The following is a 27,670-nucleotide window of genomic DNA, read 5'->3' on the forward strand; positions in this document are numbered from 1 at the left end:
ATTATATGTATATACCACATTTTGTTCATTTATTCATACTTTGTTGGACACTTCACTTATTTCCATCTTTTGGCTATTGTGAATAACACTGCTATGAACATGGGTGTATAAACATTAGAGTTCCTACTTTATATTCTTTTGGGTATACTTCAGAAGTAGAATTGCTGGATGGCGATTTTGTTTTTAATTTTGAGGAACTGTATGTTTTCCGTAGCAGGTGCACCATTTTATCTTATAATCAAGAATTTTCAAGGGTTCCAGTTTTCTATATCCTTGCTGACACTTGTTTTCTTTTATCTTTTTTTTTTTAGTTTAGCCATTCTAATGTGGTGAAATAGTATCTCATTGTGGTTTTGATTTGCATTTCCTTAATTATTAATGATGTTAATAAGTATCTTTTCGTGTGATTTGTATATTACATTTGGAGAACTGTGTATTCAAGTTCTTTGCCAATTTTTTAATAGGATTATTTAGTTTTTTGTTGTTGGAGTTCTTACCATATCTATGATTTTCAAATATTTTCTTCCATTCCATGGATTATTTTTTCACTCTGACTATGGTATCTTTTGAGGCACAAAGTTTTAAATAGTGATGTCACTCAGTTTACCTTTACTTTTGTTGTCTGTACTTTTGATGTCATATCCAAGAAATCACTGCCAAATACAGCGTAATGAAGCTTTTCCAAAACCATTTAGATAGGAGTATGCAAACACAGTTTATTTTAGTAAAAGGCAAAATGTCATAGTTGTGCATTATTGTGGATATTATTTGAGATCTGTGAATTTTGAAGAATAGTCAAAAAGCTTAACTGACTTGACTGAGCCACCCAGGTGCCCCTTAATGTCTCATTAAAATTTTTTAGTTTTAGCATAGACTATATCTATTTAGCATACACTATGTCTACTCGCATAGAACTTAGAAATAATACTGAACTCTTCTACCAGTCTCTCACATCGCTGTAGAGACAGTGGTGAAACGAACAAAAGGATATGGTAGATCAGGAAATGTGATTTGTATTTTCGGTTAATGGCTATTTACTAGAAAATCTGGAGAAAATGTTGCAGTCTTGACAAAACCATATATTTCTCAATATAATTTTTTCTTTAAAAACACTAGCTAACTTTTGATTATTATGGTAAAGATCAGAATAGTAAAATTAAAATCTGCTGGTAACTCTACATCTCTTTTTAGTATGGCTCATATACTATGTATTACTAAACCTTTTCCAGAGGAGTAGCAAACTGAAAAATCTAATTTGAGTTTTACTTCCTTTCTTCATCATACCATCTGGTAGAGGTGCATATGAATAGGAAGTAGGGAGAAAAATCTGAAGTGTAAAAGCCTTCAATCTAATTAACTTCTAAGATTGAAATAAATAATTTACCTCATGTACAACATTTGAAAAAAATGTTGATTATTATAGACATTTACTCTTCTAAAATACATGCTATTTGCCTAATGAATGGGTGTCAAGAACTGTGAAGGGCTTGAGATTTTTACCCTACTTGTAACAAATTACCAAGTAACAGTGGCATGCTGGTAGAAGACATGAGGCTCAAGACTCAGAAATAAAAGACAGTTTATTACTCATAGTAATAACAGCTATAGTGTCAAGTTTTGGTGGGCAGGGGGAGGGCATTGATTCCTAAGCCCATTCCCATGAGGTGATGTCAAGAAGGTCAGATGACCCCTGCACACTAGGTGGGCTGTGTAAAAGCTAGGAACTCTGAGTTTAGGGAACTTTAATTCTTTCACATGGTCAGGGAGACTGCCTGGCTTGGTCGGTGGAGCATGTGACTCTTGGTCTTCTTTGAGCCCCAAATTGAGAGGTATAGATTACTTAAAAATAGAATCTTTAAAAACAAAACAAAACTTTTTTTTTTAAAAAAGCTTATTTATTTATTTTTGAGAGAGCAGGTGAGGAACAGAGAGAGAGGGAGAGAGAAAGAATCCCAAGCAGGTTCTGCACGGTCAGAACAGAGGCCCATGCAGGGCTCAAACCCATGAATTGTGAGATCATGACCTGTGCCGAAATCAAGAGTTGGAGGCCCAACCCACTAAGTCACCCAGATGCCCCCAAAACAGAACTTTTCAAATGGGCAGTAAGCATGTCTGGTCTGTGCTCTAGAGGGAGATGGTATCTGGCTCCAAGGGGCATTCTTTGCCTCATAGCCATAATTCAAGAGACCCATAGAAAACTGCCTCCCAGCAATGGGTCTGGGCTTAAAGTTTTGCTTAGTAAATATCTTATTCATAATGCAAATTAATAATGGAAACAAGTTCACAAGAGTAAATGTTTAAAATACTTGGGAGAACCACGTTTAAATATTTTACTTTTTATACCCAATAATATATAATTTAAGAAACTTCGAAAATTTTAAATTATTGAAAATAAGGACTTTTACTTAGGATCACTGCTGGTAAGTTACATGTTTTTGAAACTAATAAAATGTAACTTGAGAATACTCTCAATTTAAAACACTTAACTAATTCATATTGTCTTTTCTCTTTTTAATCTGTATAGGGAGATTTTACTCTGTATCAGGCCATGAAAGATTTTAGATGTGAGAAATGTGTTGTTTTATTTAAGTAAAAAAGTTTCTCATTGTTTATACCAAACCAAAGTGAACCATTCTGAGAGAACCACCATCTCCAAGTTCCTGAAAGTAAACAAATAAAAACAATTAAAATCATGTTTATGGTAGAGATTAAACAATAATTGACTTAGTATTTATATTTTAATATTTTTAATATAAATATTAGAAAACATTGAAGCAAAATAAAATAGTTAAATGCACTGTATATATGTAAATAAGAGAACCATGTATTCAGCTTACTGTTAAAATTTTGATACGGTGTTCATAAAGGCAGTAAAGATTAATAATATACAAAGCATAAAAAGGTAAAGAAGGAAAAATGTTAGTTGAAATTTGGAAGCATGTAAAGGCTCCTGCAATAAAAAGTTGCAAATTATGAATCCTCATTTTTTTATTCTACCTTTTTGATTTTATAATACTATCTGTTCCCCAAGTCTGTTTCTTAATTTTGGTGTTTCTAAGCCCTTCATAAAATTTTATGAAGCTGCAAAGAGATACAAGAACTTCATCCATTTCCCATTTTTTGCTTTCTTTCTCACCTTCCCACCTACCCCATTAAGTAGAGATAAACAAAAAATTTTATCATAGGATTCTGAAATTGGAGAATGTTTAAACATGACACCAAAGGTGAATGACATTATTTGAAAAACAGTACAGTGGGGACATTTTTGAAATTTGGAAATAACCTACTTAAAGTTGAAATGGTAAAGGGGAAAAGTAAAGAGAGTACGGATGGTGGTTAGTACTTAAGCTAACATGTCATAATTGCAGATATTACTCTTTAAGAATTTAAAATTATTCCTTACTTATATCTTTAAATTTCTTTTTAGTGAGAAGCCTTTCAGAAATTTGTCCTATCTAGAAGAAAACAGGTGTGGGGTTGACACGTAAGGGAAGCATGTATGTATGTATGTGCCTATGAATCCTGATAATACAAAATTAAAAAAAAAAATACCAACCTGGAAAAACAGGTAACAAGAAGAATGACAAATTTAACATTCCTGGAGGCTTATGTGTGTGTGCTGGCAAGTTCAGGAGACTTAGGTAGCTTTCAATTTAAAAACAAAAAAAAAATGAAAGTACCAGCTTTTTAAAAAGCATAAGTTCCAATTCTTGGCTTATAAGCTACTATCCCAAAGTTTGTTTTCTCCACCACTAGAATGGTCATCAAGAAACTTGGCTTTAGTTTTTGGTCTTGTTGACTAACTGGCAGAAATCCTAGGTAAATTATTTCTCTAATATCCGGTTATAACTGTTACCAAAGGCCAGATTTTGTATACTCGATGTATCATCTGGTTCAACCATATTCTTGATATATATATATATATATATATCTATATATACTGATATATAGATATATATATATACTGATATATATATATATATATATATATATCAAGAATATATATATATATCAAGAACATATATATCAAGAACATATATATCAAGAACATATATATATATATATAGTGTCTTATGTTAAGAATTACATTTTCAAAAAAAAAAAAGAATTCTCAAAAGTAGGAACCTTAGAATTAACTTCTTAAGAATCTCCCAGGACTTAAAAAAAAAAAAAAAAACAACTTCATAAAATTCATCCTATTTGTAAAAGACTTACTTCAGGGCATTTCAGGATTTCCATCATAATGTGTTCCATGCTAAATAACATTGACTTGTCCTTATTCAACTTGGAGGACTATTTTGGTGATTAATGAAATAATGTATTTTGTATACACAGTTACTTATTATTTGAAATAAAGTCAATTCATTAAATAGAATTTGGAACACAGAAAAGTATAAACAATTACCCATAGTCCCACTAGTCAATTAAAACTGTGGTTTAACATGTATTTGCTTCCAGTCTCTTTTTTTCCACGTTATATATATATATTTTTTAAACACAGCTGAAATCATATATACAGTTCTATATATTTTGGAGGGTTTTGCCTCAGTTTGAACACTTTTCATTGCTTCCAGCCTTTGTTTTTAACGGCTTAATTTTATTCCATTAAATACTGTAGCTTTACTCAACTATTCCTTTTTTTTTTTTTTTTGGTTAAAATCTGTGTTGTTACCAGTTTCCTCTTTTTTTTAAGTAAGTAACTCAGTGATAGAAAATTTTTAAAAGATATTACTAGGCATGAGTTTTATTTCTGTGTTTAGGATTATTTCTTTGGTATGGAGTTGCAGAGATAGAATTATTGGACCAAAGCTTATGAAATTTTAGGCCTCTGGATAAATACTAGAATTGGTAGTTTAGCTTTCTTTATTTCCTAGTTTGGGAGGAGGTGATTTTGTTTGGTAATAGAAAGTTGTGGTTTTGATGGAGGCTAATCTTCATTTTATTAAGTGCTGAAACTGTGCTCACCCTTGACTGAATGGCTACATGTTAATTCTTGTAATAATTTACAGCAACAAAAGGGTTTTCCCAGACCCTCATTTGATTTCAACATACGGGCTGGTGCATTTTCTAAACCACACCCTATTACTGTTACCTAATGTTGGGTGATACCAGGTCACTTTCTTTTAAATGTACATAGACTTTGATAATCAAATTCTGTAGACAAGTTATGCTTTGCTTTGTTGCAAACTGGATTTTGACTTCTTCCTCAATTAATACAGATATCTATATCTATATCTATATCTATATCTATATCTATATATCTATATAATACTAAGTGAGCATCTCATTATTTTACATTAGGTTTCCCCTAATGGTCTCATGTTTCTTGTTTGTTTCAACAATAGTTAAATCCAAGAAGTGTTCCATTTTAGAGAGAGAAGAAAGTTTCCTAATTGGCGGTCCTTTCATTTTACAGATGAGGAGACCAAGGCTTACGTGGGTTAAGTGTTTTATCCATAATTACTCATTTAGTGGCAGACCTGGGATTAGAATTTCGTTTTTATTTCTCTGAGGTGCTTTTTCCACTACAGCTTTTTTTATGTAGTAATAAGGAACATGTGTTCCACAGGCTACTTTATGATGAACTCTTAAGATTGCCTTACTCTGTCATTTAAGGCTTTTTTCTATAGGCATGCCAGTAGCCCACCCCTGTGTGACAGGAGATGCTTTCTTGAGCAAGTGGTCCAGTTACTCCGGTTTCACTATAGACTGTTAACTCTGCTTATTGCATATTTGGTATCATACATGGATTTATTTTTAATCAGCATTCCAGAGTTTTGTTGCTTGATATTCTTTCTAGAAAATGAAATCTTAAGTTGACTACAATCTAGCAGTTGCCAAAGGTTGGCTTGAGGTTTCTGGTACATGTGTGAGAGAGGTTAATAGATAAGCTAACTATCTCATTGTCTAGCCTTCTCTGTGTTAAGTCAGCCATCAGAAAGGAAGGTGCTAGGAACATGTCCTCTCACTTTTCCACAGAATAGCCTTCACTGAGTTGTGATTCAGTATAATTCCAGCTTTCATAGAAGATTTCTAATGAAAACTTCTTTGTGAATAGGAGTTCTTTTTCAGAACTCTACTTGAGGAATGTTTAGTTTCTAACACAAGCTTGCTTTCTTTGTTTGTTTACAAGAGAGAGAGGGCAGGGGAGGGGCAGAGAGAGGGAGAGAGAGAATCCCAAGCAGGCTCAGGGGTCTCCAGGCATTCTTGAGTATGAATCCAGTGCTAGAAAAACGTTTAAATTTAGTTGCATTTACTGTTTGCATACTTTAAACAATTAAGTCAGTAAAGACAATAATAATGAATGGTGTTTTGGAATTACAAAATGCTTTCACATTACCTAATTTGACATAGCAGTCCTATGATGTTGTTAAATATAACTGTTCCAATTTTACAGTTTAAGAAATAGGTATAAATAGGCTGTAGCAGTGAGGAAGTAGTGGAACAAAAGTGGAACTGAGATAGTTTGCCTATAAATCCTACATTCTTTCTATTATACCATGATGCCTCCCCAAGTAAAGTAAACCTATTTCCCCTTTTTACCTTAGCCTCCCCAAATTGAGAGCCAAACTCCTTTTTAGTTGTATGTAACAGCCCAGATATTCAGCAACATCTCTTACTCTGCAAATTTTAATTGATATTTGCTTTGTCTAATTTCATTTTTGATATTGTATATAAAATAATTTTGTGAACTCAGCTCCAAATCTTTCAGAAAGTAGACAGGTCAGAAATACTAAGATAAATTGGTTCCTTCTATGAAGAATGACTACTTTTTATGGCTGTGCTGACCCTTTTGTTTTCTACCTAATGGTTTATCTAACTCTCCTCTTTGGGTAATAGGTTTATATATTTAAAAATATTTTTCAAAAATTATCCTTTGGAGGACAGAAATAAGTATGAGACGAGTTTAGCACCTTTCCCATCTTAACAAATATATGAAGATGTTGTTATCCATCAAGTAGATTAATAAGCTTTATGAGGGGTCCCTGGGTGGCTCAGTCGGTTGAGCGTCCGACTTTGGCTCAGGTCATGATCTCGCGGTCCGTGAGTTCGAGCCCCGCGTCGGGCTCTGTGCTGACAGCTTGGAGCCTGGAGCCTGCTTCGGATTCTGTGTCTCCTTCTCTCTCTGACCCTCCCCCATTCATGCTCGGTCTCTCTCTGTCCCCAAAATAAATAAACTTAAAAAAAAAAAGCTTTATGATAGAAGTGACAACCAAAAATTGCTTTTATCACACTTGTACAAATTACTTAAACTTCAGTTATATAACGTGCTCCTTGTTAACATGGATAATTGTCAGTATGTAAATATATTTCCAAATACATGTAAATATATGTGTATATATGTATGTATATGTTTTATATGTAAAAAATATATATTACATATAAATTTATATGTAAGTATATGAATATATGTAGGTATTTAGGTTTATATTACATATAAATGTATATGTAAATATAATATATGTGTGTATACATATATCCCTAACATTTACATATTGACAACATAGACACACAAATATACTTTCTTCTATTCATACTGCTCTTTCTGGTTGGAATCCACCTTGTTGGATGATAGAAGAACACAAAAAGAGCAATATAAACAGCAGATTGGTATATCTGTTCTAATTCCACATTAAAAAAATGAGTTTCTGGCATTTCCAAGTCTAAGATTTTTTCCAGACAGTATGCCAGTGAGTAGTACAGGTAAAACAATATAGCTATATGACTGTACAATTTATTACCTATTTATGACTGAAGTCAGTGGGAAACAAGAGGTATGCTCCATACCTAGAAATGTATTCCGACATGCAAGCCCAAGTTATCCTCTTCCAAATTGATTAAAGTTTAATGGAGAAATCAAATTCTTTTCCTCAGCATTTGCCAGTACAAATCCTTCCCAAAATCTTCCCAAGAGCCAGCCAGACTTCTAGTAGTTTTATTTCTTTTTAATTGTGGGGTGAAATATACATAACATAAAATTTGCCATTTTAATCACTCATGACTTTCCTAATTTGTTTTTTCTTTGCTGTGATTGACTGTTAACTGTAGCTCAGTTAAGATCTGTTTAAATGCGTATTTCAAAATAGTTCTGGAGAAAGTGGGTAAAAATCTTCTTAGAGTGTACCACATCTATTAGAGAACATCTCCCAAATTTCAGGACATCTGAGATTAGTAGGGTAACTCTGAAGACTGTCTATAAATTTTAAAAGTGAGAAGGAGTTAAGCATTTGTGGAATTGCCTTCCTATTGCAGGGAAAAACTGTCAGAGTGTTGTTTTTTTATTTGTTTTCAGAAAGACTAACATAAATTGTTCTTCAGATGGTAGTTACATCAAGTTAAGACATGGAACGTAATTCCCTTTTCATATTTTTCACAAAAGAGAAGGTAAACAGGGATCTGAAGAACAAACTTTTTCTTGAGAGGTCCATAAGCAGGCAGTAATGTATACTATTTGAGAGAAATGTAGCTACTCTAGTAACAAATGTTTTGACAGTCAGCTAATTCAAAGCATCAGAGAACTTTGCACCTGGAGTTCTCTATATATCACCCAGCAGATTCTACCCAAAGAGTTTTCTTAGAATTGAAGTGCACAGCACAGCTCTCCAAAACAAAGAATTATCTGGCCCCAAATGTCAGTACCTCTGAGTTCAAGAAACTCTGTTCTAGAAGAGGATTGTTTGGGTTAGAATTCCAGCAGTATACTTTATAAACTGTGGGGAAGTTACTTAATATCTGTGTCTGTTTCCTTGTCTATAAAATGGCACTAATAGTAATTTTTAACTCATAGACTTGTGAGAATTAACTGAATTAAAATATTTAAAGCATTGAGACCAGTGCCAGTAATATAATAAGCAGTTGAGAAATACTAGCATTATTTTATTTATTTTATTTTATTTATTTTTTGCTTTCTTTTTTTTTTATTGTTTTATTGTTAAAAACTTAGTTCTTGTTGAATATATCCAATTGGTTAAACTTAAATAAATAGGTGATAGAGAAATATGCTGAAAAAAATTACTAAAAGAAAATTATACAAAGAAACACATAAAATCCTGATTTAAAATGCAGTATATGGAAATTTTGAATGAGAAATACCTTTGTAAGCAATAATGATAGGCTCTTATAATCTGAATTTTATCTGTATCTTCCTAAACAAGTTTCTAAACAAGAAACTAGAAGGTTGAACATGACGTGTATATGACTGGTGCTAATCTGAACTTAAATTGTATTAATATCTGAATTTAAAGACTTGTGGCCTAATAATTAAGTTATGATAACCATTCTATACTTCAGTACACAAACTGATAGTCCTCTCATTCTGTGTAACAACCCTTACAGAAAAGTCCTTGGGAAATCAGTTTCTTGATTGGATGTCCTGTGCACTTATGTATTCAAGTGGATGTGTATAAAGTTTTGACGGGATGCAGTTTTTTTTTTCTTTAACAAGTGTTCTTAAAAATAATCTATTTAAAAATATACAAAACTTATAGTTAGGTTTCTTTAAGCTTTAGCAAATTAAGAGCAGATTATATGAATGTGTATTCAACTGTAACATGGAATATTTTTCTCTAAGCAAATCAAGAACTAAAATTATTTTCCTTATAAATATATCTATAAAGAAGTAGATTGAAACAATGGTTTAATAATTACTATCATTAGTATAGTTCCATATAATTAACAAAGTCCTACCACATACATAGTCACAATACTCCTTCATAAAAATCCCGTGGGGTATGTGGAATTATCTGTTCTATAGATGAAGAAGTTGAGGCATCCATAGATGAAATGATTTTCCAAAGTATAATGCTAGTAATTGTAGAACGATTATTCAGACTCAAGTCTCATAATCAGTTACTATGGCAATCTGCTGAGAACTTTTTAATAAAATTATGAGACTTTCTCTGATTTAGACCTAACCTTTTTGAAATTGGTATAATAAACCATAGATATTTCCTCAAAATGAATTTAGATATTTTAATGGCAGAATATGGAGAGAGACCCAACATGCATTACTTATGAAAATTATACATAAATATAATAAAAATGAATTTGATAACCTTGTCATTATTATAAACCTTTCTTTTATTTTTAACTTTTAATTTTGGATAGTTTCAAACATAAACCAGAGTAGAGAGAATAATATATGTAAACTGCTATTTTACTCATCACCCACCTGCATCAATTATCAACTCATGGTGAGTTCAGTTCATGTATATACCTCCTACTTTCTTCCCACTGGATTATTTTGAAGCAAATTCCATGTATATAATTTCATTGTACATGTTCCATTATGCATAATTTTATTTTTCAAAAATAACTATTTTAATAATAATTACAGCCCTGAAATACTACAAAACTGAATAGTTCTCTAGAAAAATATTTTCCCATTAATATATACCAGTGGGCATCTTTTTCTGAGTTCAAAATAATCACATATAGTATGATTTTCTCTTGGAATTTAATTTTCTAATGATAAACAGTAAGAGAAAGCATTTTACCTGTTCTATGTAGTCTTCTCTCCTTTCTCCTTTAAAAATAAAATATTGCAACATTAATTATTTGACATCTAATAAAGAGCCTTACTGAAAATTGTTAACAGAACTTTTTAATATATCCTTAGTAGCAAGAGAAATATTTTAATTAGGACTATTTTAAATCCTAATTTAAACAAATTGAAATACTGAAAACTCAAGAGACAGCAATAGCCAAACCTCAAAATAGTATGAAACTACCAGTGATTTTCATACATACCTTTGGGGCTAAGAGCTGCACTGAAATCAAATGAGTAGACTATATCTACATTGTTCCCTCTGTTCTTAAAATGATACCTTAAAACTTGATTGGCAAGTAAGTTTCATCTAAGTGCCAATTCTAGTTGATTAGTGGTGGTTACCTAGAAAACTCAGTTGAGTTTTATAAGCCCCCGCTTTTTTTCCCCTCAAGGGAAAAGAATACTGTATTTGCTTATGGGTTATTTGCTCTCATAGCAGTGATATACCTGCTAGGTCCTGGCTTAGTATATCTAAATGATGCTTTTAAAAGAGACATCCTTACTTAAATTTATATGCCACTAGACTGAAAGAAAACACATGTCATAGTGCTACAGTCTAATTTCCCATTATTCATGGTATTAGATAGACATTAATTTATATATTCTCATCCTTGAAACAAGTAATTGTGTATAATTGGTGGGTGTTTATAGGTACCAGTTATGTTTCTGTACTAGCCCTTAGTGCATGTATACCACTCATTTGGCACTATGCTTATGTTAACATATTATTATTTATTTCCTTTATTTATTTAGACTGGCTTCCCAAGTATATTATGTTTTTAAAAGCTTATCAGCAGCATCTTATTTCTCCTTGTAGTCCTGGCAACAAGAAATGCCTTGATAATGATTATATTTCCTTTTTTTAAAAAAAATTTATTCATTTTTGAGAGAGAGAGAGAGAGAGAGAGCGAGCATGAGTGTGGGAGGGAGAGAGAGAGAATCCTGAGCAGGCCAGTGCTGTCAGCATAGAGCCTGACTCGGGGCTTACCTGAGCCAAAATCAAGAGTCAGACGCTTAACCCACTGAGCCACCAAGGCTCCCCGATGATTATATTTCTATAAAAATACATGTTACTTGTCTGTCACTAACTCAAAATTACTTGCTATTTTGGGATATTTTTGTACAGAATGGGATGTTTTGCTTAGCTATATAGTTCAAAAATTGCAAAACACTTTAGATCTTTCTGACTTAAAAACATCCAGTGTTTGTGTTATTTCATCACAAATTTATGATATGAGCTTTCTCCCTAAATTTAATGGCGAGTTACTCTTTGAACAGTGGTACTCAAAGTATGGGATGAAGACTAATAGCTGATCATCAAACTATTTTTTGCTGGTCTGTTAACTGTTTATTATTTGTGCTTGGAAAAAAGAAGCAACTGTAAACATTTATGGCAGTTTGACAGGATAATTCTATGTATGTTTAATAAAATTTGAATTTTTATTTTTAAAAATTTGATATTACACTTAAAAAGTTGATATAATTGACATATAACACTATGTTAGTTTTAGGTATACAACGTGATTTGATTTATTGTGAAATGATCACCACAGTATGCTTAGTTAACATCTATAGCCATTAGAATTTTCTCTTGTGATGAAAAATTTTAATATTTATTCTCTAATCACCCTTCAGAAATATAATACAGCATTATTATTAGTTTTTAAAATTTTATTTTAGAGAGTGTGCATGAGCAGGGGAGAGGGGCAAATGGAGAGAGAGAGAATCCCAAGCAGGCTCCACACCTAGCACAGAGCCTGACGCCATGATCCTGGGATCATGACCCAAAATAAGCTGAAACCAAGAGTGGGATGCTCAGTCAACGGGATGCTGAGGTGCCCCTGATACAGTATTATTGATTATAGTCATTATGCTGTACATTATATACCCATGACTTATTTTATATATGAAAGTTTCTACCTTTTGATAACCTTTACTCATTTTTCCCACCACCCGCATCTCTGGTAAACACCAAACTCTTTTCTGTATATCGGAGTTGGGTTGTTTTTTGTATTTGTTTTTTAAGATTCCACACATGAGTGAGATCATATGATATCTGTCTTTCTCTGTCTGACTTATTTCACTTAGTATAATGCCCTCAAGGTCCATCCATGTTGTCAGAAAAAACAGGCTTTCCTTGACTTTTATGGATGAAAAGTATCCCATTGTGTATTTATATCATATTCAATCACTGATGGACACTGAAAGGTTGTTTCCATGACTTGGCTATTGTGAATAATGCTAATGAACATGAGAATGTAGATACTGTTGTAAGTTAGTATTTTTGTTTGCTTTGGACAAATACAAAGAAGTTGAACTGCTTGATCAAATGGTAGTTCTATTTTATTTTATTATTTTTTTTGAAGAATCTCCATATTGTTTTCTATAGTGTACATTCCTACCAACAGTGTACAAGGGTTCCCTTTTCTCCACATCCTTCCTTGCCAACTCTTGTTATTTCTTTTTGCTAATAACTATAGGGGTGAGGAGATACCTCACTGAGGTTTTGATTTGTATTTCTTTGATGATTACTGATGTTGAGCACCTTTTCATGTACCTATTGGATATCCATATGTCATCTTTAGAAAAATGTCTATTTAGATCCTTTGCCCCCCACCCCCGGTTTTTGTTTTTTTTGAGAGAGAGAAAGAGAGCATGCACATGAGAACTCTGGAGGGGCAGTGAAAGAGGGGGAGAGAATCTCAAGCTGTCTCCACACTCAGTGTGAAGCATGATGCAAGGCTTGATCTCATGACCCTGGGATCACCACCTCAGATCCTGTGCCCATTTTTTAATTGGATTGTTTGTTTGCTGTTGAGTTGTCAGGTCTTTATATATTTTGGATATTAACCCCTTATCAGATATATGATTTGCAAATATTTTCTCCTATTCAGTAGGTTTTCTTTCATTTTGTTGATGGTCCTTTGCTGTGCAAAACTTTTCAGTTGGATGTTAGTCCCACTTGTTCATTTTTGCTTTTGTTGCCTTTCCTTTTAGTGTCAGATCCAAAAAATTGTCTCCAAGATTAAAATCAAGGCTCTTACTGCCTATATTTTCTTAAGGAGTTTTCCTATTTTGGGTTTCATATTCAAGTCTTTAATCCATTTTAGGCTATTTTGTGCATGTAGGGTAGTGGTATGGTTTCATTCTTTTGTATGTAGCTGTAACAGTTTTTCCAGTACCATTTATTGAAAAGATGATCTTTTCCCTTTTGTACATTCTTATCTCTTGTATTGTAAATTAATTAGCCCTATATGCTTGGGTTTAATTCTGGGCTCTCAGTTCTTTTCCATTGATCTATGTGTCTTATTTTTTTATGCCAGTATCATACTGTATGATTACTGTGGCTTTGTAATATAGTTTGAAATCAGGACGTGTGATTTCAAGTCCCACTTGATTCTTCTTTCTCAAAATTGCTTTGGCTATTGGGATCTTATGTACTTCCATACAAATTTTAGGATTGTTTATTCTTTTTTTGTGGAAAGATCCATTAGAATTTTGAAAGGAATTGCATTAAATCAGTAGATTCCTTTAGGTAGTATGGACATTTTAACAATATTCTTCCAATCTGATCATGGTTTCTCTTTCAATTTATTTGTGACATCTTCAATCTTTCATCAATTTCTTATGGTTTTCACTGGGCATGTTTCTCACTTCCTTGGTTAAATTTATTCCTAGGTATTTCATACTTTTTGATGTAGTTGTAAACCAGATTGTTTTATGTCTTTTTATGACAGTTCAATATTATTACATAGAAACACAACAGATTTTTGTATGTTGATTTTTTTAACCTGCAACTTTACTGAATTTGTTTATTCTAGCAGCTTTTTGATGGAATCTGGGTTTTCTATAACCATTCATCTGCAAATAAAGTTTTAGTTCTTCCTTTCCAATTTGGATAGCTGTTAATTATTTTTTCTTGCCTTAAGTGCTCTGGCTATGACTTTCAATACTGCATTGAATAAAATGATAAGAATGGGCATTCTTGTCTTGTTCTTGATCTCAGAGGAAAAGTTTTCAGCTTTCACCATTGAGTAAAATGTTAGCTGTGGGCTTGTCATATATGGCCTTCATTATGTTGAGATATGTTCCCTCTATAACCACTTTTTGAGATTTTTTAAAATCATAAATGGATGTTGAAATCCATCAGATGATTTTTCTGTATATATTGAGAAAATCATAGGATTTTTATCCTTCATTTTGTTAATGTGGTGTATGACATTGATAGATTTACAAATGTCGAACCAGTCCTTGCATCCCTGGAATAAACTGTATTTGATCATGGTGTATGATCCTTTTAGTGTTATTGTTGAATTTGCTAATATTTTGTTGAGGTTTTCTGCATCTGTTCATCAGAGATAGTAGCCTATTGTTTTCTTTTGTATGGTGTCATTGCTACTTTTGGTATTAGGGTAATTCTGGCCTTGTAAAATGAGTTTGAAAATCTCTGCTTTACTTTTTTTGGGAAGAGTTTCAGAGGATTGTTACTCTTACTTAAATGGGTAGAATTCGTCAGTGAAACCATCTGGTCCTGGAATTTTCTTTTGGGGGAGATTTTTGATTAGAGATTTAATTTACTTTTCTGTATCTTCATGATTCACGTTGATAGGCTGTATGCTCCTAGAGTTTTATCCATTTCTTCAGATTTTCCAATTTGTTGAATTATAATTGTTCATGGTAGTCTCCTATCCTTTGTAAAAATTTCTGGGAAGCCAGTTTCATTTCTGCTTTCTTTTTTTTTTTTTTTAGTCACATTTCATTTATTTCTGCTCTTTTCGTTGCTATTTCTTTCTGCTAACTTTGGGTTTAGTTCTTCTTTTCTAGTTTCTTGAAGTATAAAGTTAGGTTGTTTATTTGACCCCTTGTTTCTTAGTGAAGGCATTTGTCATTATTAACTTCCCTCTTACAGCTGCTTTTGATGCATCCCATGAGTTTTGATATGTTGTATTTCCATTTTAAAATTTGTCAAGGAATTTGCTTTTTCTTTTGGTTTCTTCTTTGATGCATGGACTGTTTGGTACAATGTTGTTCAATCTTCACATATTTATAAATTTTCCACTTTCCTTCTTATAACTGATTTTTAGTTTCATACCACTGTGGTGAGAAAAGATGCTTGATATGATTCAGTTCTCTTAAATTTGTGAAGACTTGTGTGGTGCAACATATGATTCTTCCTAGAGAATGTTCCATGTGAGATTAAGAAGACTATGTATTCTGTTGCTTGGATAGAGGGTTCTGTGTGTGTTAAGTCCACCTAGTCTAACATGTCATTTAAGTAAAATGGTTTTTAATATTTTCTTTTTGTAATGTTTATTTACTTTGAGAAAGAGAGAGCATGAGTGTGTGAATCGAGGAGGGGCAGAGAGAGAGGGAGAGACAGAGACTCCCAAGAAAGTTCCACACTGTCAGCGCAGAGTCCAACACAGGGCTCAATTCCATGAACCATGAGATCATGACTTGAGCTGAAATCAAGAGTTAGATGCTTAACCAACTGAGCCACCCAGGTACCCCTTGAATAGATTTTCTGTTTTGATGATCTAATTGATGAAAGTGGGGAATTTAAGTCCCCTACTATTTTTTAATTGATGTCTGTTTCTCCCTTGACATTGATCAATGTTTGCTTTATGTATTTAGGTGCTTCTTCATTGGGTGAATAAATATTTACAAATGTTATATCCTCTTGTTTGGTTGGTCCTTTTATCATTATTTTATGACCTTGTTTGTTTCTTATTATAGTCTGTCTTAAAGTGTATTTTGTCTGCTATAAGTATACCTACCCCAGCTTTCTTTTGCTTTTCATTTGCATGGAGTATATTTTTTCCACTCTTTACTTTCAGTTTGCCTGTCCTTACATCTGAAGTGAGTCTCTCGTAGGCAGCATATAGATGCATCTTCTATTATCATTCGTTCAGCCAGTCTGTGTCTTTTTTTTTTTTAAGTTTATTTATTTATTTTCAGAGAGAGCATGAGTGGGAGAGGGAATAGAGAGAGGGAGAATCTCAAGTAGGCTCCTCACTGTCAGTGCAGAGCCCAGCCCAGGGCTCAAACCCACAAAACTGTGGTATCGTGACCTAAGCCAAAATCAAGAGTTGGATGCTCAGCTGACTGAGCCATCCAGCTACCCCACTCTCTGGCTTTTTATTGGAGAATTTAGCTCATTTTCATTTAAAGCAATTTATTGGTGAGTAGGTAGTTATTGGCATTTTGTTAATTGTTTTCTGGCTGTTCTTAAAATTTCTTTATTCCTTTCTATTTTTCTTTCTTTTTTCTTTTGTGATTTGATAATTTTCTGTAGTAATAGGCTTATAGATCTCCTATCTTTTGTGTATCTATAGGTTTTTGCTTTGTGGTTACCATGAGGCTTACATATATCTCACATCACATAGAAATAAATAAAGATGGTCTATTTTAAGTTAATAGCTTAAGTTCAGATGTATTCTAAACCTGACATCTTTTCTCCCTCTTCCACATTTTGTTTTGATGTCACAATTTAAATCTTTTAGTTTTCAATATTAACTTACAAATTATTGTAGTTACAGGTATTTTTACTACTTTTGTCTTTTAACCATCATACTAGATTTATTAGTAGTTAACCAACCACCTTTACAATATAAGATTATTTCTGATATTTGCTATATTTACCTTGACTACTGAGATTTATACTTTCCTATGTTTTCCTATTGTTAATTAGTGCCTTATGTTTAAGCTTAAGGAAGTCCCTTTAACATTTATTGTAAGTCAGGTCTAGGGGTAATAAACTCCTGAAGCTTTTGCTTGTCTGGAAAACTCATTCACACACCCCCCCCACCCCAAATCTTAAGGACATCTTTGCTAGAGAGTCTTGTTGGCAGTCTTTTTCTATCATTATTTTGAATATATTGTGCCTACTCCCTCTGGCCTGCCAAGTTTCCACTCAAAAGTCTTGATTTTCTTATGGGATTTCACTTGCATTTAACTAATTGTTTTTCTCTTGATGCTTTTAAGATTCTCTCCTTGTTTTAAGAACAAATATTGTTAAAATACCCAAAGAAATCTACAGATTTAATACAATCCCTATCAAAATACTAGCAGCATTTTTCATGGAACAAATAATCCTAAAATTTGTATGGAACTACAAATGACCCTGCATAGCCAAAGCAGTCTTGAAAAAGAAAATCAAAACTAGAGGCATCACAATTAGAAACTTCATATTATACTACAAAGCTATAGTGATCAAGACAGTATAGTACCGGCACAAAAACAAACACATATAGATCAAAGGAATAGAATGGAAAACCCAGAAATAAACCTACAATTACATGTTCAATTAATCTTCAACAAAGGAGGCAGAATATGCAATGGGAAAAAGACTCAACAAATGGTGCTGGGAAGATTGGACAGCAATACGAAAAGAATGGAATTGGACCACTTTCTTACACCATACACAAAAATAAACCCCAAATAGATTAAGAACTTAAATGTGAGACCTGAAACCATAAAAATCCTAGAAGAGAGCACTGGTTATAATTTCTCTGACAATGGCCATAGCAACATTTTCCTAGACATGTGTCCTGAGGGAAGGGAAACAAAAGCAAAAATAAACTATTTGGATTACATCAAAATAAAAAGCTTCTGCACAGCAAAGGAAACAATCAACAAAACTATAAAAAACAACCTACTGAATGGAAAAAGGTATTTGCAAATGACATATCTGAAAAAGGGTTAGTATTTAAAATATATAAAGAACTGATACAACTCAACACCAAAAAAAAAATCCAATTTAAAAAATGGGCAGACAACATAAACAGATATTTCCCCAAAGAAAGCATTCAGATGGCCAACAGACACATGAAAAGATGTTCCCCATCATTCATCATCAGGGAAATGCAAATCAAACCATAATGAGATATTACCTCACACCTGTCAAAATGGCTAAAATATAAAAGACAAGAAACAACAAGTGTTGGCAAGGATGTGGAGAAAAAGGAACTCTTGTGCACTGTTGGTGGGAATGCAAACTAGTGCAGCCATTGTGGAAAACAGTATGGAGTTTCCTAAAAAAATTAAAAACAGAGGCACCTGGGTGGCTCAGTCAGTTAAGTATCTGACTGTTGACTTCAGTGCAGGTCTTGATCTCACAGTTTCGTGAGTTCAAGCCCCAAGTTGGCTCTGTGCTGGTCCTGCAGAGCTCCTTGGGATTCTCTCTCTCTCTCTTTCTCTTTCTCTCTCTCTGCTCCTCCCCTGCTCACCTTCTCTCTGTCTCAAAATAAATGAACTTTAAAAAAAATTAAACAAAAAATTAAAAACATAACTACCATATGATCCAGTAATTCCACTACTGGGTATTTACCCAAAGAATAAAAAACCACTAGTTTATAAAGATAGATGTACCCCTGTTATAGCATTATTTACAATAGCCAAATTATGGAAGCAGCCCAAGTGTCCTATCTATGGATGAATGGATAAAGAAGTGGTATATATATATATATATATATATATACCACTTCTTTATATATATGTATATATGTGTATATATGTGTGTATATATATATATACACACAATGGAATATTAATCATCCATAAAAACAATGAAATCTTGCCATGTGCAACAACATGGGTGGATCTAGGGAGTATATGCTAAGTGAAATAAGTCATAGAAAGACAAATACCATATGATTTCACTCATGTGAAATTGAAGAAACAGATGAACAAACAAAGGAAAAAAAAAAAGACAAACCAAAAACCAGACTTTAAATATGAAGAACAAACTGGTGGTTACCAGAGGGGAGGTAGGTAGGGGTGGGGGTGAAATAGGTGAAGGGAATTAAGAATACACTTATCTTGATGAGTACTGACAAATATACAGAATTGTTGAATCACTATATTGCACACCTGAAATGAATATAACACTGAACATTAACTTACTGGAATTAAAAAAAAAACACACAGATGCGAGGCTGGACCAATTACCAAAAAAAAAAAAAAAAAAAAAAAAAGATTCCCTCCTTATCTTTAACTTTAGACAATTATAATGTGTTTTAGAGTGGGTCTCCAAGAGTAGGGAAGTTTTTAGCTATTATGTCTTTAAGTTCTCTACCCCTTCTCTGTCTCTTCTCATTCTGGAACTCCTATAATATGAATGTTGGTCCACTTGATGCTCTCTCATAAACCCCTTAAATTATCTGCACTTTTTTTTTCTTCCTGCTGCTATTTAGATGAGTTCTGCTGACCTGTCCTTGAATTCACTGCTACTTTCTTCTCATTCATCTGCTTTGATGTTGAATCTCTGTGTTGTATTTTTCAATTCTGTTATTGTATCTATCAGCTCTGTGACTTTTATTTGACACTTTCCTATATTTTCTCTTTGTTAAAATTTGTTCATAAACTTTGTTCATACATTTTTCTGGCAAGATTGGTAAGCATCTTTATGACTGTCATTTTGAACTTTTAATCAGGTAAATCACTTACTTGTTTCATGAAAATGTTTTTCTGAGGTTTCATCTTGCTTTCATACGGAACCTATTCCTCTTTCTTCATTTTCTTGACTCTCTGTGTTAGTTTCTATGCATTAGATAAAACAGCTGCCATTCCCTGTTTTGAAGCAGTACCTCATAGGAATGATTTTCATCTTTCAACCCAAGTCTCTCAAACCTTTGTGCTTCTCCAAGCAGCCTACTTTATTCTTAGTGGCTGTCAATAGTTGCGGGTTTGCCAAGACCTGTCAGAGTCCAAAAGGGGAAGATCTTGGTTGGCTCATAGATTCAGACTGATTGGAAACAAACCCTCAGGCAGTAGCTTTTAAAGTATGCAGACATGACTCTTTCATGGGAAGACTGGGAGTGTTTTTGCCATTCCCTCTGAAATGGTAGCCTGTGAATGCAGGTCCCACCGGTCACCAAGAGTTAGGATATCAAGGAACTTGTCCTCTCGGCAGCAGACAAAAGTTGAAGCACCAACCAAGTATACAAGCTCCTTTCTCAGAAACACCAGTGACCTGGAGTAGGGCAGAGGGAGAGCAGGAAGATAGTTCCCACCCTCTGAGATCTCTGGAGAGGATTACAGTTGGCTCTTAGATGTGTATTAAATTAGAATCCTGTCCCTCAGGGTGCAGCCAAGAAGGTATCTTATACACCTCTTTCACAGAAAGACCAGGCATTTCAGTCTGCTGCCTTTCTGCTGTGCCCTAGGGTAGCTGGTTAAGAACTCTTTCTCCATTTATTACAGTCCTTTTGAATGTAAGCCTTGCTGGCCACCAGAGCTAGGTGATCAAAGGGTATCCCCCTAGGTGGCAGCTGCAAAAACTGGAATGCCAAACAAGTGCACAGTTCATTTCCAGGAGATATAGGCAACCTGGAACGAGGCAAGTACAATGACTGTCACTGTCAAAATGACAGAATCCCACATCCAGATATTGGTTGTTCCAAAATAACTCAAGGTCTTCAATTACATTTCTCTTTTTTTATTTTTTTAATGTTTGTTCATTTTTGAGAGAGAGAAAGAGTGCAAGCAGGAGAGGGGCAGAGAGAGAGGGAGACAGAATCTAAAGCAGGCTCCAGGCTCTGAGCTGTTAGCACAGAGCCTGACGCTGGCCTTGAACCCAGGAACCATGAGATCATGACCCGAGCCAAAGTCAGATGCTTAAATGACTGAACCACCTAGGTGCCCCTTCAATTACATTTTTTAATACCATGAAGGAAACTATATTAACCACAGTGATACAAAAAGCTGTAGATGTTTAAACGTATACAACTTGATGGGTTTGGAGATACGTATACACCTGTGAAACCATCATTACTATAATTGCCCTAAACTTATCTATCATTTCCAAAAGTTTCCTCCCATACCCCCTTTGTTGTTTTTCCTTTTTTCCTTTGTGGTAAGAGCACTTATCATAATACCTACTCTCTCAGAAAATTTTAAAATACGGTATTAAACATTACAGGTCACATACAGTAGATCTCCAGAACGTTTTGCATAAATTAAATTTTGTACTCTTTGACCAACAGATTCCCATTTCCTCCTCTCCACAGCCCCTGGCAACCACCATTCTACTCTCTGCTTCTATGTATTTGACTATTTTGGACTCCACATATAATTGAGATCATGTCTTGCTTTTTTTTTTTTAAGTTTTTAAATTTTATTTTGAGAGAGAAAGCACAAGTAGAGGAGGGGCGGAGAGAAAGGGAGAGAGAGAGAATCTCAAGCGGACTCCGTATTGTTGGTGCAGAGCCCAGCATAGACCTTGAACTCATAAACCATGAAATCATGACCTGAGCTGAAGTTAAAGTTGAAGCTGAAGTTAACCGACTGAGCCACCCAGGAGCCCCAAGATTTGTCTGTGTCTGGCTTAGTTTACTTAGCATCATGTCCTTTAGGCGCATCCATGTTGTGGCAAATGGCAGGATTTCCTTTTTTAAGGCTGAATAATATTCCTCTGTATACCGAGAGTTGTAATTATTTATAAATTTGGGGTATTAACTTACCCTTATTTAATATTTGGCCTGTAAATATTTTCTCCCATTCTGTGGGTTGCCTTTTTATTTTGTTGAGGGCTTCGTTTTTGTAAAGAAGTTTTTTAGTTTGATTTAATCTCATTTGTCTATTTTTGCTTTTGTTGCCTGTGCTTTTGGTGTCCTATCCAAGAAATCATTGGCTAGTCCAATGTCTGGTAGCTTTTACCCTAGATTTTCTTCTAAGACTTTATTGTTTCAGGTTTTGAGTTTAGGTCTTTAATCCATTTTGAGTTGATTATTCAAAATGGAGTGAGATAAGGGTCCAGTTTCATTTATTTACATGTAAATTTCTAATTTTTCTCCCAGCATTTATGGAAGAAATGGTCTTTTCCACGTGTGTATTCGTGGCACCCTTACTGAAGATCAGTTGATTCTTATATGCATGGACTTAGTTCTGGTGCTCTATTCTGTTTCATTAATTTATATTTCTGTTTTTCTGCCCATACCATACTGTTTAGATTATTATAAATTTGTAATATGTTTGAATTGGGCAGTATGATACCTCCAGCTTTATTCTTGATCAAAATTTTTTGAGCTATTTGGGGTTTTCTGTAGTTCCAAAAAAAATTTTAGTATTGTCTTCTGTTTTTGTAACAAATGCCATTGGGGTTTTGATAAAGATTGCATTGAATGTACAAACTGCTTTGGGAAGTATGAGCTTTTTTTTTTTTTTTAATGTTTATTTTGAGGGGGAGAGAGAGAGAGAGAGAGAGAGAGAGAGAGACAGACAGACAGGAGGAGGGGTGGAGAGAGAGGGAGGCACAGAATCTGAAGCAGGCCCCAGGCTCTGAGCTGTCAGCACAGAACCCGACACGGAGCTCAAACTCACGAACTGTGAGATCATGACCCGAGCCGAAGTCAGATGCTCAACTGACTGAGCCACCCAGGCACCCCAGGATGAGCTTTTTTTAAACAAATTTTTAAAATGTTTATTTTTGAGAGAGGTGGGGGAGAGAGAGACAGAGACACAGAGCACAAGCAGGGGAGGGAAGGAGAGAGAGTGAGACACAGAATCTGAGACAGGTTCCAGGCTCCAAGATGTCAGCACAGAGCCTGATGGGTGCTTAATGGGTGCTTGAACCCATGAAATGTGAGATAATGACCTGAACCAAAGTAGGATGCTTAACTGATGGAGCCACTCAGGTGCCCCAGGAAATACGAGCTTTTTAACAATACTGAGTCTTCTAGTACATAAACATGAGATGTCCTTCTAAGTATTTGTTTTGTTTTTGTTTTGAGAGAGAGAGAGAGATAGAGAGAGAGATTGTGTGAGCAGGAGAGGGGCAGAGGGAGAGGGGAAAAGAATCTCAAGCAAGCTCCACGCCCAGCATGGAGCCTGACGTGATGCTCCATCCCAGGACTGTGAAATCATGACCTGAGCAGAAATCAAGAATCAGATGCTTAACTGACTGAGCCACCAGGCACCCCATTTATTTCTTTTTAAATTTATTTCTTTAAAAAATGTTTATTTTTGAGAGAAGGAGATAGAGTGTTGGTGGGGGAGGGGCAGAGAGAGAGGGAGACACAGAATCTGAAGGAAGCTCCAGGCTTTGAGCTGTCAGCACAGGGCCCTACATGGGGCTCGAACTTACGAACTGCAAGATCATGACCTGAGCTAAAGTTGGATGCTTTACTGACTGAGCCACCCAGGTGCCCCCTTTTTAAATTTCTTAAGTCAGTGTTTTGTAGTTTTACGTGTATAAGGGTTTTACTCCTTGGTTAAATTTATACTTAAGTATTTCTTTTTTAAAAAATATTATTGTAAATGGAACTGTTTTTTAAATTTCTTTTTTGGTAGGTGGTTAATATATAGAAATGTAGTTGATTTTTGTATGTTGGTTTTGTATCCTGTGTTGTTACTGAATCCATGTACTCTGTTTTTTGTGGAGTCTTTAAGGTTTTCTACATTTAAGATTATGTCATTTGCAAACAGGTAGTTTCACTTCTTCCTTTGCAATTTGGGTGCCTTTGTTTACTTTTTGTTTTTAATTGTTCTGCCTTATACTTTAAGTACCATGTTGAATTGGAGAGGGGGGAAGTGGACATCCTTGTTTTAGAAGTTAAATGTGATGCTTTCAGCTTTTCACTGTTGAGTACGATGTTACCTGTGGCCTTTTCACAAATGGCCTTTATTGTGTTGAGGTGCATTTGTTTTAGTACTTGCTTTGTTGAGAGTTTTTTCTTTCTTACCATGAGAAGGAGATGAATTTTGTCAAATGCTTTTCCTGCGTGTATTGAGATGATTATGTTAATTTTATCCTTTGTTCTGTTAAATGTGGCATGTCACATTTACTGATTTTTCTATGTTGAACGATCCTTGCATTCCAAGGATATGATTCTTTTAATGTGCTCTTGAACTAAGTTTGCTAGTATTTTGTTGGGGATTCTTGCAACTATGTTTGTCAGAGATGTTTGACTTGTAGTTTTCTTCTCTTCTGGTGTCTTTGTCAGTCTTTGGTATCACGGTGGTGTTGGTCTCATAGAATAGGTGGAAGTGTTCCCTCTTCTTTGACTTTTTGGAAGTGTTTGGAGAGGACTGGTATTAATTTTTTTGATGATTGGTAGGATTCACCTGTGAATCCATCTGGTCCTGGACTTTTCTTTGTTGGAAGGTTTTTAATTACTCCTTTACTTTTCTCATTTGCTATTGGTCTTTCAGGCTTTCTGTTTCTTCTTGATTCAGTCTTGGTAGGTAGTATGTTTGTAGGAATTTTGCTATTTCATGTAGGTTTTTCAAGTTACTGGTGTATAATTTTGGTAATAGTCCCTTACAATCCTTTTTATATCTGGGGGATCAGTTGTAATGTCTCCTCTTTTGTTTCTGTTATCATTTGATTCTTCTCTCTTTATTTCTTAGTCTACCTAAAGGTGTGTTGACTTTATATTTTCCCAAAAGAATTCTTAATTTCATTGATTTTTTAAAAATGTATTTCTATTCTCTATTTCAGTTCTAATCTCTATTACTTCTTCCTTCTGCCAACTTCATGAATAGCTTGTTGTTGTCTAGTTCCTTGAGGTATAAAGTTATGTTGTTTATTCTACATTTAAAAAAAAAAGCTTACTGCTATAGCCTTGCTTGTTAATACTGTTTTTGCTGCCTCCAATATGTTTGGATATATCGTGTGTCCATTTTTGTTTCTTTAGAGATATTTTCTTATTTCCCTTTTGATTTCATATGTGACCCAATAAATGTTTGAGTATGCTTTTAAAGTTGTATTTGTGAATTTTCTCATTTTCTTTTTATTATTCATTTCTTTTTATTTTTCTTTTTGATTATTGGATTTTCTTTTTTTTTAATTTAAATTTTAGTTTTTAATATATAGTACAATATTGGCTTCAGGAGTAGAATTCAGTGATTCATCACTTACTTAAAACACCCAGTGTTCACCACAACAAGAACTTTCCTTCATATCCATCACCCATCTAGCTCAACCCTCATCCACCTCCCTCCATCACCCTTAGTTTGTTCTATATCATTAAGAGTCTTGTGTGGTTTGCTTCCCTTTCTTCTTCTCTCCCTTCCTATATGTTCATCTGTTTTGTTTATTAAATTCCACATATGAGTGAAATCATATGGTATGTGTCTTTCTCTGATTGACTTATTTCATTTAGCATACTACATTCTAGCTCTGTCCATGTCACTGAAAATGGCAAGATTTTGTTCTTTTTCATGGCTGAGTGATATTCCACTACACATACATATGTATACATATATATGTATGTATATATATATATCACCAGTCAGTGGACATTTGGACTCTTTCTATTGTTTGGCTATTGTTGCTAATGCTGTTATAAACGCTGGGGTGCATACACCCCTTCAAATCTGTATTTTTGTATCCTTTGGGTAAATACATAATAGTGTCACTACTGGATTGCAGGTTAGTTCTATGTTTAGGTTTTTGAGGAAACTATACTGTTTTCCAGAGTGGCTGCACCAATTTGCCTTTCCACTAGTGGTGCAAGAGGATTCCCCATTCTCCACATCCTTGCTAACACCTGTTGTTTCTTGTGTTGTTAATTTTAGCCATTCTGACAGGTGTGAGGTGATATCTCATTGTGTTTTTGATTTGGATTTCCCTAATGATGAGATGTTAAGCATCTTTTCATATGTCTGTTAGCCATCTGGATGTCTTCTTTGGAAGAGTGTCTGTTCATGTCTTTTGCCCATTTCTTCACTGGATTATTTGGTTTTGGGGTATTGAGTTTGATAAAGTCTTTATAGATTTTTAGATATGAACCCTTTATATGATGTGTCATTTGCAAATATCTTCCCCCAATCTCACTGGTTGCCTTTAAGTTTTGTTGATTGTTTCCTTCACTATCCAGAAGCTTTTTATCTTGGTGAGGTCCCAGTAGTTCATGTTTGCTTTTGTTTCCCTTGCCTCTGGAGATATGTCTAGTAAGAAGTTGCTATGGCTGAGGTGAAAGAGGTTGCTGCTGCTTTTCTCCTCTAGGATTTTTGTAATTTCCTGTCTCACATTTAGGTCTTTCATCTATTTTGAATTTATTTTTTTGTATGGTGTAAGAATCAGTAATCAAAAATCTTCCAACAAACAAGAGTCCTGGGCCAGATAGCTTACCAGGGGGATTTCTACCATATATTTAAAGAAGAGTTAATACCTATTCTTCTCAAACTGTACCAAAAAACAGAAACAGAAATCTTCCAAACTCATTCTATGAAGCCAGCATTACCTTTTTTCCAAAACCAGACTAAGACTCCACTAAAAATGAGAATTATAGGCCAATATAATATCCCTGATGAACCTGGATGGCAAAAATTCTCAACAAGATACTAGCAAATCAAATTCAAGAGTACGTTAAAAGAATTACCATGATCAAATGGGATTTATTTCTGGGCTGCAGGGCTGGTTTGGTATTCACAAATCAATTAATGTGATACACCACATTAATAAAAGAAAGGATAAGAACCATATGATCCTGTCAATAGATGCAGAAAAAGCATTTGACAAAAATACAGCATCTATTCTTTTTTTAAAAAGTTTTTAAAATGTTTATTTTTGAGAGAGAGAGAGAGACAGAGCATGAGTGGGGGATGGGCAGAGGGAGAAGGAGACACAGAGTCTGAAGCAGGCTCCAGGCTCTGAGCTCTCAGCATAGAGCTCGATATGGGGCTTGAACCCACGAATGGTGAAATCATGACCTTAGCTGAAGTCAGATGCTTAACTGAGTGAGCCACCCAGGTGCCCCCAGCATCCATTCTTAATAAAAACTGTCAACAAAGTGGGGATCACTGGAACACACCTCAACATCATAAAGGCCATATATGAAAGACCCACAACTCATATCATCCTCAATGGGGAAAACCTAAAGAATGGACCTAGAATGTATTAAGCTAAGCTCAAGCCTTTCCCCTATAGTCAGGAACAAGACAAGGATGTCCACCCTCACCATTACTATTTAACATAGTACAGGAAGTCTTAGCTTCAGCAATCAGGCAACAAAAAGAAATAAAGGGCATACAAATTGGCAAAAAAGAAGTCATACATCCACTATTTGCAGGTGACATGATACTCTATGTAGAAAACCAAAGACTCCACCAAAAAATTGCTAATACATAAATTCAGCAAAGTCACAGGATATAAAGTCAACGTGCAGAAATCTGTTG

General features: G+C 34.3%; 1 protein-coding gene across 3 annotated transcripts in view; it reads right to left on the reverse strand.

Moving 5' to 3' along the window:
• Positions 1-2,016: 2,016 nt before the first annotated feature.
• Positions 2,017-27,670, reverse strand: part of LOC122216109 (WD repeat containing planar cell polarity effector) — a 351,781-nt gene continuing 326,127 nt past the window's right edge. For all 3 annotated transcript variants that reach the window (XM_042932434.1, XM_042932435.1, XM_042932436.1), the window contains 2 exons: positions 10,497-10,525; positions 2,017-2,660 (listed from right to left, as the gene is read on the reverse strand). In XM_042932434.1, the coding sequence (XP_042788368.1) occupies positions 2,610-2,660; positions 10,497-10,525 (80 nt within the window). In that variant the 3' untranslated portion in view covers positions 2,017-2,609. The remainder of the gene's footprint in view (positions 2,661-10,496; positions 10,526-27,670) is intronic.

The sequence above is a fragment of the Panthera leo genome, chromosome A3 (genome assembly GCF_018350215.1).
Source record: "Panthera leo isolate Ple1 chromosome A3, P.leo_Ple1_pat1.1, whole genome shotgun sequence".
Lineage (NCBI taxonomy): Eukaryota > Metazoa > Chordata > Mammalia > Carnivora > Felidae > Panthera > Panthera leo.